General features: G+C 50.0%; 1 protein-coding gene across 10 annotated transcripts in view; it reads left to right on the forward strand.

The window, feature by feature from the left end:
- The window catches only part of LOC106590532 (protein AF-10), a 115,148-nt gene extending 108,093 nt beyond the window's left edge, over positions 1–7,055 (forward strand). For 5 of the 10 annotated variants that reach the window (XM_082970785.1, XM_082970787.1, XM_082970786.1 and 2 more), the window contains 5 exons: positions 677–826; positions 910–941; positions 2,469–2,746; positions 5,310–5,330; positions 5,404–7,053. In XM_082970785.1, the coding sequence (XP_082826911.1) occupies positions 677–826; positions 910–941; positions 2,469–2,746; positions 5,310–5,330; positions 5,404–5,527 (605 nt within the window). In that variant the 3' untranslated portion in view covers positions 5,528–7,053. Of the gene's footprint in view, positions 827–909; positions 942–2,468; positions 2,747–5,309; positions 5,331–5,403 lie in introns of those variants that run through there. The other 5 variants (XM_082970790.1, XM_082970783.1, XM_082970784.1 and 2 more) reach the window with 5 other exon arrangements.
- The last annotated feature ends 5,271 nt before the right edge of the window (positions 7,056–12,326 follow it).

A 12,326-nucleotide genomic window follows, 5' to 3' on the forward strand; every position in this document is an offset into this window, starting at 1 on the left:
TGGTTTAATATGGTCTCCTCTCTCTCTGTGTGTGGGAGTGTTGGGGATGTTGAAGTCCCTCCACCAGCTGCAGCAGGAGAACAGTATTGTATTGGTTTAATATGGTCTCCTCTCTCTCTGTGTGTGGGAGTGTTGGGGATGTTGAAGTCCCTCCACCAGCTGCAGCAGGAGAACAGTATTGTATTGGTTTAATATGGTCTCCTCTCTATCTGTGTGTGGGAGTGTTGGGGATGTTGAAGTCCCTCCACCAGCTGCAGCAGGAGAACAGTATTGTATTGGTTTAATATGGTCTCCTCTCTCTCTGTGTGTGGGAGTGTTGGGGATGTTGAAGTCCCTCCAAAAGCTGTAGCAGGAGAACAGTATTGTATTGGTTTAATATGGTCTCCTCTCTCTGTGTGTGGGAGTGTTGGGGATGTTGAAGTCCCTCCACCAGCTGCAGCAGGAGAACAGTATTGTATTGGTTTAATATGGTCTCCTTTCTGTGTGTGGGAGTGTTGGGGATGTTGAAGTCCCTCCACCAGCTGCAGCAGGAGAACAGTATTGTATTGGTTTAATATGGTCTCCTCTCTCTCTGTGTGTGGGAGTGTTGGGGATGTTGAAGTCCCTCCACCAGCTGTAGCAGGAGAACAGTATTGTATTGGTTTAATATGGTCTCCTCTCTATCTGTGTGTGGGAGTGTTGGGGATGTTGAAGTCCCTCCACCAGCTGCAGCAGGAGAACAGGCATCTAGAAGACCAGATTAAAACTCTGACCATGAAGAAAGAGCGACTGCAGCTCCTGTCAGCTCAGCTGACTGTGCCTTTCACCCCTACTACTGCTGCCCAAGGTACATACACACACCGCCTAACCTCACCCAAACATACACACCGTCACTCTCACTGTCTAACTGTGTGATGTTGTCTGTTTCAGATATGAAGAGTGACTCCTCTCTACCTGCTCAGGTAAGGCAGCACCAGCACCCAGCTAGAACACTGGTTATGCTGTCATTACACACTGGTTATGCTGCCATTACACACTGGTTATGCTGTCATTACACACTGGTTGTGCTGTTATTGCACACTGGTTATGCTGTCATTACACACTGGTTATGCTGTCATTACACACTGGTTATGCTGTCATTGCACTTTAGTTATGCTGTCATTACACACTGGTTATGCTGTCATTGCACACTGGTTATGCTGTCATTACACACTGGTTATGCTGTCATTACACACTGGTTGTGCTGTTATTGCACACTGGTTATGCTGTCATTACACACTGGTTATGCTGTCATTACACACTGGTTATGCTGTCATTGCACTTTAGTTATGCTGTCATTACACACTGGTTATGCTGTCATTGCACACTGGTTATGCTGTCATTACACACTGGTTATGCTGTCATTGCACTCTAGTTATGCTGTTATTGCACACTGGTTGTGCTGTCATTGCACTTTAGTTATGCTGTCATTACACACTAGTTATGCTGTCATTACACACTAGTTATGCTGTCATTACACACTGGTTGTGCTGTCATTGCACTTTAGTTATGCTGTCATTGCACACTGGTTATGCTGTCATTACACACTGGTTGTGCTGTCATTGCACACTGGTTGTGCTGTCATTGGACTTTAGTTATGCTGTCATTGCACACTGGTTATGCTCTCATTGCACACTGGTTATGCTGTCATTGCACACTGGTTGTGCTGTCATTGGACTTTAGTTATGCTGTCATTGCACACTGGTTATGCTGTCATTACACACTGGTTGTGCTGTCATTGGACTTTAGTTATGCTGTCATTGCACACTGGTTATGCTGTCATTACACACTGGTTATGCTGTCATTGCACACTGGTTATGCTGTCATTACACACTGGTTATGCTGTCATTGCACTCTAGTTATGCTGTTATTGCACACTGGTTGTGCTGTCATTGCACTTTAGTTATGCTGTCATTACACACTAGTTATGCTGTCATTACACACTAGTTATGCTGTCATTACACACTGGTTGTGCTGTCATTGCACTTTAGTTATGCTGTCATTGCACACTGGTTATGCTCTCATTGCACACTGGTTATGCTGTCATTGCACACTGGTTGTGCTGTCATTGGACTTTAGTTATGCTGTCATTGCACACTGGTTATGCTGTCATTACACACTGGTTGTGCTGTCATTGCACTCTAGTTATGCTGTCATTACACACTGGTTGTGCTGTCATTACACTCTAGTTATGCTGTCATTGCACACTGGTTATGCTGTCATTACACACTGGTTATGCTGTCATTGCACACTGGTTATGCTGTCATTGCACACTGGTTATGCTGTCATTGCACACTGGTTATGCTGTCATTGCACACTGGTTGTGCTGTCATTGCACTCTAGTTATGCTGTCATTACACACTGGTTGTGCTGTCATTGCACTCTAGTTATGCTGTCATTGCACACTGGTTGTGCTGATATTGGTAAACAAATCTCTCTCTGTCTCGCAGGATAGTGTGTCGTGTGGCCGCAGTAGTGGTGGATCTACCTCTTCTCTCTCCACCCCACCCTCCATCTCTTACAGCCCCCCCCAGCCGCCTCAGCTCAACGGGGTTGCCATGGGAACAATGCTTCTGGGAGGGGGAGCTGGGCTAGGGATGGGGGGGATAGTGGGGGTTCTGAACAGAGTCATACAGACCACTTCCAGCCCTCACACATACAGCTACACACATACCTCCTCACCGGGCCCCAGCACCGCTCTGCCCATCTCCAGTTCCATCAACAACAGGTATGTACACCACATCTGCCTGTCTGGCTACCTAGTTGTCTGTCTGCCTGACTGCCTGTCTGGCTACATGGTTGTCTGTCTGCCTGACTGCCTGTCTGGCTACATGGTTGTCTGTCTGGCTACATGGTTGTCTGTCTGGCTACCTGGTTGTCTGTCTGTCTGCCTGCCTGGCTACCTACTAGTCTGTCTGCCTGGCTACCTGGTAGTCTGTCTGGCTGGCTGCATGGCTACCTGGTAGTCTGTCTGGCTGACTGCATGGCTACCTGGTAGTCTGTCTGGCTGGCTGCATGGCTACCTAGTAGTCTGTCTGGCTGGCTGCATGGCTACCTGGTAGTCTGTCTGGCTGGCTGGCTGCATGGATACCTGGTAGTCTGTCTGCCTGGCTGCATGGATACCTGGTAGTCTGTCTGCCTGGCTGCATGGCTACCTGGTAGTCTGTCTGGCTGACTGCATGGCTACCTGGTAGTCTGTCTGGCTGACTGCATGGCTACCTGGTAGTCTGTTTGTCTGGCTGGCTGCATGGATACCTGGTAGTCTGTTTGTCTGGCTGGCTGCATGGATACCTGGTAGTCTGTCTGGCTGGCTGGCTGAATGGCTACCTGGTAGTCTGTTTGTCTGGCTGGCTGCATGGCTACCTGGTAGTCTGTCTGGCTGGCTGCAAGGCTGCCTGGTAGTCTGGCTGGCTGGCTGCATGGCTACCTGGTAGTCTGTCTGGCTGGCTGCATGGCTACCTGGTAGTCTGTCTGGCTGGCTGCATGGCTACCTGGTAGTCTGTCTGGCTGACTGCATGGCTACCTGGTAGTCTGTTTGTCTGGCTGGCTGCATGGATACCTGGTAGTCTGTTTGTCTGGCTGGCTGCATGGCTACCTGGTAGTCTGTCTGGCTGGCTGCATGGCTACCTGGTAGTCTGTCTGGCTGGCTGCATGGCTACCTGGTAGTCTGCCTGGCTGGCTGCATGCCTACCTGGTAGTCTGTCTGGCTGGCTGCATGGCTACCTGGTAGTCTGTCTGGCTGGCTGCATGGCTACCTGGTAGTCTGCCTGGCTGGCTGCTTGGCTACCTGGTAGTCTGCCTGGCTGGCTGCATGCCTACCTGGTAGTCTGTCTGGCTGGCTGCATGGCTACCTGGTAGTCTGTCTGGCTGGCTGCATGGCTACCTGGTAGTCTGCCTGGCTGGCTGCATGGCTACCTGGTAGTCTGTCTGCCTGGCTGCATGGCTACCTGGTAGTCTGGCTGGCTGCATGGCTACCTGGTAGTCTGTCTGCCTGGCTGCATGGCTACCTGGTAGTCTGGCTGGCTGCATGGCTACCTGGTAGTCTGCCTGGCTGCATGGCTACCTGGTAGTCTGCCTGGCTGCATGGCTACCTGATAGTCTGTCTGGCTGGCTGCATGGCTACCTGGTAGTCTGCCTGGCTGGCTGCATGGCTACCTGGTAGTCTGTCTGCCTGGCTGCATGGCTACCTGGTAGTCTGGCTGGCTGCATGGCTACCTGGTAGTCTGTCTGCCTGGCTGCATGGCTACCTGGTAGTCTGTCTGCCTGGCTGCATGGCTACCTGGTAGTCTGGCTGGCTGCATGGCTACCTGGTAGTCTGCCTGGCTGCATGGCTACCTGGTAGTCTGCCTGGCTGGCTGCATGGCTACCTGGTAGTCTGCCTGGCTGGCTGCATGGCTACCTGGTAGTCTGTCTGCCTGGCTGCATGGCTACCTGGTAGTCTGGCTGGCTGCATGGCTACCTGGTAGTCTGTCTGCCTGGCTGCATGGCTACCTGGTAGTCTGGCTGGCTGCATGGCTACCTGGTAGTCTGCCTGGCTGCATGGCTACCTGGTAGTCTGCCTGGCTGGCTGCATGGCTACCTGGTAGTCTGCCTGGCTGGCTGCATGGCTACCTGGTAGTCTGTCTGGCTGACTGCATGGCTACCTGGTAGTCTGTCTGGCTGACTGCATGGCTACCTAGTAGTCTGTCTGGCTGGCTGCATGGCTACCTGGTAGTATGGCTGGCTGCATGGCTACCTGGTAGTATGGCTGGCTGCATGGCTACCTGGTAGTATGGCTGGCTGCATGGCTACCTGGTAGTCTGGCTGGCTGCATGGCTACCTGGTAGTCTGGCTGGCTGCATGGCTACCTGGTAGTCTGGCTGGCTGCATGGCTACCTGGTAGTATGGCTGGCTGCATGGCTACCTGGTAGTATGGCTGGCTGCATGGCTACCTGGTAGTCTGGCTGGCTGCATGGCTACCTGGTAGTATGGCTGGCTGCATGGCTACCTGGTAGTATGGCTGGCTGCATGGCTACCTGGTAGTCTGGCTGGCTGCATGGCTACCTGGTAGTATGGCTGGCTGCATGGCTACCTGGTAGTATGGCTGGCTGCATGGCTACCTGGTAGTATGGCTGGCTGCATGGCTACCTGGTAGTATGGCTGGCTGCATGGCTACCTGGTAGTATGGCTGGCTGCATGGCTACCTGTCTGTCCTTCCATTGATTGACATGGTTGTTTCTCGCTCTGTCTTTAGTTTCAAGTTGATGTCGTTATATTTTCTCCCTCCCTGCTTTCCTATTGGATTACATCAGCTCAGCTACAAGTAAAAGCAGGTGAGGGAGTGTGTGTTCTTGTGTGTGTGTGTGTTGTAGTTTTCTAACTGTGTGTATGTGTGTGTGTTTTCAGGTTGGGTGCCTTGTCTGAGCAGCAGAGGCTCTTACTGCAGCAGAACCAAGTACAACAGCTACTGTCTTCACAGCCCTCTGCGGTAAACACACACACACCAGGGCTCCCTTCTGCCACCATTTAGTCACATTCTGCGACCTTTTGACTTGGCTGTGTGAGTTACATTTTGAATTGGTTGCATCAGTGGGAGCTGCACATTCTACATGGTCACCTCACTCAAAATGTTTGGGAGGCTAAAACCATGGTTTTGGTCGAACAGTAAAGTGCGTTATCGTCATGATTCCTGTAATGAAAGTGTCTATCTGATCCTGTACCCGTTTGGCTGGGGCCTGCTGCTGTGTTGATCAAACCACTCTCAACCGCTCCCAGAGAAAACAACCTGTTCTGATTTCAATGTTTTCAAATCCACCGCCGGTAAAACACAGCTGTGTTGTTGTCACAGTTGGAGGTTAGCTTTCTTTAGGGACAAGTTTTTTATTTCTCAGCTCTCAATTTTGAGCTCAATAGCAACTATTTTACAACCAAGATATTTGATATGGCTTTGAGATACACAAGCTTAATTTGACGGTAGGCTACATATGCAGCATTTCTGGGACATTAAGGCCTGATTGAATACAGAGATGAAATAACCCTGGTCGCAATGAGAAAGTAGCGTAATAAAAGGGGTGATGTGCCGCTGTTACGGAGTCAACCCGGCTGGGTGGTCACGGCCTGCCTGCACTACTCCCGCCCAAATGAAGAAACATCCTATCAGGAACAGCGAAATCAAAATATTAAAAAGAGATTTGTAAGAGAGACATATTACAACTGAAATAAAATGATTTGACTGGAAATATAGCCTATGTTAATTAGGATGATTATAACTTTGCGAAAATACAGTTGTTATTGAAGAACAACTTTTAATCAATTGGCCTACCACATTGTAAATGAAAGTGTTGTGGATTGCATCAGTGTGTGATAGACAATTTCGATATCATAAAATGACTTTCCCTACCACATTTCCTTCTATTTCTGACATTGTTTCTTCAGTAAAGTAGGCTGCAATATGCCACAGCAGCCCTGTACGAAATTACAAAGGTTCAATATTGGGTGTTGTCATGTTGTTCTACAAATAAAGAAATAATCTCCACTGTCTGCATTATAATATATAATCTAATAATATAATATAATCCCGGTCTGCAGCCAACAAGGCTGAGTTCATCTCAGCCTATGCTACCCTCCAGTCCCTAGACTTCCTGGCGCTGACGGAAACATATTTCCACAGATAACACTGCTACTCCTACTGCTCTCTCTTCGTCTGCCCACGTGTTCTCGCAGCGGGGTGGTGGCACTGGAATCCTCATCTCTCCCAAGTGGACATTCTCTCTTTCTCCCCTCACCCATCTGTCTATCTCCTCATTTGAATTCCATGCTGTCACAGTTACCAGCCCTTTCAAGCTTAACATCCTTATCATTTATCGCCCTCCAGGTTCCCTTGGAGAGTTCATCAATGAGCTTGACGCCTTGATAAGTTCCTTTCCTGAGGATGGCTCACCTCTCACAGTTCTGGGTGACTTTAACCTCCCCACGTCTACCTTTGACTCATTCCTCTCTGCCTCCTTCTTTCCACTCCTCTCCTCTTTTGACCTCACCCTCTCACCTTCCCCCCCCTACTCACAAGGCAGGCAATACGCTTGACCTCATCTTTACTAGATGCTGTTCTTCCACTAATCTCATTGCAACTCCCCTCCAAATCTCCGACCACTACCTTGTATCCTTTTCCCTCTTGCTCTCATCCAACACTTCTCACTCTGCCCCTACTCGGATGGTATTGCGCCGTCCCAACCTTCGCTCTCTCTCTCCCGCTACTCTCTCCTCTTCCATCCTATCATCTCTTCCCTCTGCTCAAACCTTCTCCAACCTATCTCCTGATTCTGCCTCCTCAACCCTCCTCTCCTCCCTTTCTGCATCCTTTGATTTTCTCTGTCCCCTATCCTCCAGGCCGGCTCGGTCCTCCCCTCCTGCTCCGTGGCTCGACGACTCACTACGAGCTCACAGAACAGGGCTCCGGGCAGCCGAGCGGAAATGGAGGAAAACTCGCCTCCCTGCGGACCTGGCATCCTTTCACTCCCTCCTCTCTACATTCTCCTCTTCTGTCTCTGCTGCTAAAGCCACTTTCTACCACTCTAAATTCCAAGCATCTGCCTCTAACCCTAGGAAGCTCTTTGCTACCTTCCCTCCCTCCCCCCCTCCCCCCTCCTGAATCCTCCTCCCCCTCCCCCCCCTCCTCCCTCTCTGCGGATGACTTCGTCAACCATTTTGAAAAGAAGGTTGACGATATCCGATCCTCGTTTGCTAAGTCAAACGACACCGCTGGTCCTGCTCACACTGGCCCTACCCCTGTGCTTTGACCTCTTTCTCCCCCTCTCTCTCCAGATGAAATCTCGCGGTCTTGTGACGGCCGGCCGCCCAACAACCTGCCCGCTTGACCCTATCCCCTCCTCTCTTCTCCAGACCATTTCCGGAGACCTTCTCCCCTACCTCACCTCGCTCATCAACTCATCCTTGACCGCTGGCTACGTCCCTTCCGTCTTCAAGAGAGCGAGAGTTGCACCCCCTTCTGAAAAAACCTACACTCGATCCCTCCGATGTCAACAACTACAGACCAGTATCCCTTCTTTCTTTTCTCTCCAAAACTCTTGAACGTGCCGTCCTTGGCCAGCTCTCCTGCTATCTCTCTCAGAATGACCTTCTTGATCCTAATCAGACAGGTTTTCAAGGACTGGGCATTCAACTGAGACTGCTCTTCTCTGTGTCACGGAGGCTCTCCGCACTGCTAAAGCTAACTCTCTCTCCTCTGCTCTCATCCTTCTAGGACCTATCTGCTGCCTTTGATACTGTGAACCATCAGATCCTCCTCTCCACCCTCTCCGAGTTGGGCATCTCCGGCGCGGCCCACGCTTGGATTGCGTCCTACCTGACAGGTCGCTCCTACCAGGTGGCGTGGCGAGAATCTGTCTCCGCACCATGCGCTCTCACCACTGGTGTCCCCCAGGGCTCTGTTCTAGGCCCTCTCCTATTCTCGCTATACACCAAGTCACTTGGCTCTGTCATATCCTCACATGGTCTCTCCTATCATTGCTATGCAGACGACACACAATTAATCTTCTCCTTTCCCCCCTTCTGATAACCAGGGCGGCGAATCGCATCTCTGCATGTCTGTCAGACATATCAGTGTGGATGACGGATCACCCACCTCAAGCTGAACCTCGGCAAGACGGAGCTGCTCTTCCTCCCGGGGAAGGACTGCCCGTTCCATGATCTCGCCATCCACGGTTGACAACTCCCTTGTGTCCTCCTCCCAGAGTGCTAAGAACCTTGGCGTGATCCTGGACAACACCCTGTCGTTCTCCACTAACATCAAGGCGGTGACCCGATCCTGTAGGTTCATGCTCTACAAACATTCGCAGAGTACGACCCTGCCTCACACAGGAAGCGGCGCAGGGTCCTAATCCAGGCACTTGTCATCTCCCGTCTGGATTACTGCAACTCGCTGTTGGCTGGGCTCCCCTGCCTGTGCCATTAAAACCCCTACAACTCATCCAGAACGCCGCAGCCCCGTCTGGTGTTCAACCTTCCCAAGTTCTCTCACGTCACCCCCGCTCCTCCGCTCTCTCTCCACTGGCTTCCAGTTGAAGCTCGCATCCGCTACAAGACCATGGTGATTGCCTACGGAGCTGTGAAGGGAACGGCACCTCCATACCTTCAGGCTCTGATCAGGCCCTACACCCAAACAAGGGCACTGCGTTCATCCACCACTGGCCTGCTGGCCCCCCTACCTCTGAGGAAGCACAGTTCCCGCTCAGCCCAGTCAAAACTGTTCGCTGCTCTGGCACCCCAATGGTGGAACAAGCTCCCTCACGACGCCAGGACAGCGGAGTCAATCACCACCTTCCGGAGACACCTGAAACCCCACCTCTTTAAGGAATACCTAGGATAGGATAAAGTAATCCTTCTAAACCCCCCCCCCCCCCCCCCTTAAAAGATTTAGATTGCACTATTGTAAAGTGGTTGTTTCCACTGGATATCATAAGGTGAATGCACCAATTTGTAAGTCGCTCTGGATAAGAGCGTCTGCTAAATGACTTAAATGTAATGTAAATAATAGAATAATATTTCATTCAAAATAGCATAAGACCTGACCAGAGACCACTCTAATGTAAGACTGACTGACTGACTGACTGACTGACTGACTGCTCAGCCATGGAAGCATTGCTATGACTGTCTTTCTGCTGTACCTACCTCACACACACAAACCAGACGATTAGGGCCCACAACTCTCAGCATCGGCCAATAGGAATCCACAACATTCAAGACTGGCCAGTCAGGGTCCAATCCCCAAGTGCCTAAGGCCGAGGGGGCGGGGTTACTCATACTCCTCTTCCTGTCTCTCCTGTCAGACATCCATTCTCACCATATTACTGGTTGTCAAGCTGCGTTGCCCAGGCAACAGATCACACAACACATTCTGAGAAGCTGGAAACTGTATTGTGCTGCTTTCACAAACTACAGAAACAAACTTTAGAAATGATCTCTTTTTATTTATTTATAAGTGCCGGCTGTTCTTTCAAGCGTTTGTTTTATACTACTGTTTTAAGTTCTTCTCACTCTTGCTGTAAACATTTTTAATGGAAACAAATAGTTGTTGTGTATTCAGAAAGATTGAACTAGAGGAGGTGGTGGAGGTGGTGGAGGTGGTGGTGGAGGTGGAGGTGGTGGAGGAGGTGGTGTTGGAGGGGGTGGAGGTGGTGGAGGTGGTGGTGGAGGTGGAGGTGGTGGAGGAGGTGGTGTTGGAGGGGGTGGAGGTGGTGGAGGTGGTGGTGGTGGTGGAGGCGGTAGTGGTGGTGGTGGTGTATATAGCTGCTATTGTGGGGAGGGGTGTGGATTCAATGGCACAGTTTTTACCTCGTTTGTGTAAATAAATCTATATTTTTCATTGGCTGTGGGGTGTAAATAAGTGATTGTGATTGGCCGTGCTGGTGTGAAGGATAGCCAATGAAACCTCATTTTGTGTGAATCTTATGAGCAGACAATAGGAGACAGTGACTGAACACAAAGTATTGATTTATTTTTCTATGTGCAGCGACGTTGTTTCGTTGTTTTTATGTTTGTATTTTATACTCATGTTTCCATCTGTGTTCACTTTGGTTTGGATCAGTTTTTTACAACTGAAAAATCATAAAACATCCTCAAATGTTTCTATTTCAAGTCACCAAATAAAGAAGTGTTCTGGATAAAGAAAGAGAGTGACTTGGTGAAAAGGCGAGGAGGAGGACTTACAGGAAGCCTGTGTCGGGGTGTCGTCAGGGCCTGGTTTGTAGCTAGTGAGAAGATCGAGCTTGATTTAACAGCTCTGTTCAAGTGCTTTTTGTAAAATGCATTTTTCTGCTTTGGTTGAATAAAGAACAGATCTACCTCCCTAAGCCTGCTGTTTAATAACATGTTTCTCTTTGTTTAACCTCTTTACCTCCATCTCTGGATGGATGAAGGGATGACAAACACAGACTCTCGCTCTCTCTCTCATTTGCCGTCTTCTGTCTAGTGTTTAGCAGTTTCTGCATGCCCCTTTTATAGTGGTCCAGGTTTCCCCTGCACACACACACACACACTCGATGTGCACCCCTGTCCCTGATGACTTCCAGCTGCCTAGCTGTGTGTGTGTGTGTGTGTGTGTGTGTGTGTGTGTGTGTGTGTGTGTTGTGTGTGTGTGTGTGTGTGTGTGTGTGTGTGTGTGTGTGTGTGTGTGTGTGTGTGTGTGTGTGTGTGTGTGTGTGTGTGTGTGTGTGTGCCATTCTGCTACATCTGCTTCTGCTCGGGGAATTAAAAGCTCACTTTCCCCTCACATCTCAGCCCCCCAGCAACTCTTCAACCCTCACCCTCTATCAGCCCTGTCACTCAAGTCCAGGCTGTTTAAACATGCCCCCTCCCTACCTCCTTGTCCACCACTCTCCTTCCCTCCTCCCCTGTCCTTATTCATCGCCCCTTCCTCCTCCTTTCCTCCCTCTCATTCAATCCATTCACAGCATTCCCATTCTGGAGTGGGAGCAGAGCCGTCGTCCATCATTGATCACCTCACAGCAGCCACTGCTTCTCCCCGGGGGGGGGGGTTAACAGCTGAGTGAGGACCCCCATGCTGCCCGATGAGGTGCCTGATCAAAAGTCAAAACACTAAGCCGCAGAACATCAGTCGTTTCACACACAATTCTCCATTGACTTTCCTGCTTCATCTGGAAGCAGGAAACTGGCCCAAAAAGTCCAGATGAAGAGCTCAAATGAAGTCATAAGTAATAATAATTAAACATGTATTTAGTAATTCATTTAAACTTGTATTTAAATTAAACATGAACTTAGTAATTCAAATGAAAAATGACCATTAGCAGAACAGCATTAGCAGCTGTAGTTGGGTGTAAGTCATTGTGGGAATCGTGAGAGGGTTAATCCTGTCTGTGTGTGTGTTGTGAGGGTGATGATCCAGGGAACATTTACTCCCAGCTGCCTGGCCAAGATTCTGGTTCAGAATGGAACCAGATCGCTCTGACAGAGGTGTTTAGGGCCAGGAACAGAGAGACAGAGGAGAGAGAGGGAGGAGATAGCGGGAGAGAGAAAAACAGAGGAGAGAGAGGGAGGAGATAGCGGGAGAGAGAAAAACAGAGGAGAGAGAGGGAGGAGATAGCGGGAGAGAGAAAAACAGGAGAGAGAGGGAGGAGATAGCGGGAGAGAGAAAAACAGAGGAGAGAGAGGGAGGAGATAGCGGGAGAGAGAAAAACAGAGGAGAGAGAGGGAGGAGATAGCGGGAGACTGAAGCGTTCGGGAGCAGCTGACAGGATTCCCATGGAATATCACCGGAATCAGATGTGTGTCTGTGTGTGCTGCCTGTGTACGCT

The sequence above is a fragment of the Salmo salar genome, chromosome 29, assembly GCF_965601325.2.
Source record: "Salmo salar chromosome 29, fSalSal1, whole genome shotgun sequence".
Taxonomy (NCBI): domain Eukaryota; kingdom Metazoa; phylum Chordata; class Actinopteri; order Salmoniformes; family Salmonidae; genus Salmo; species Salmo salar.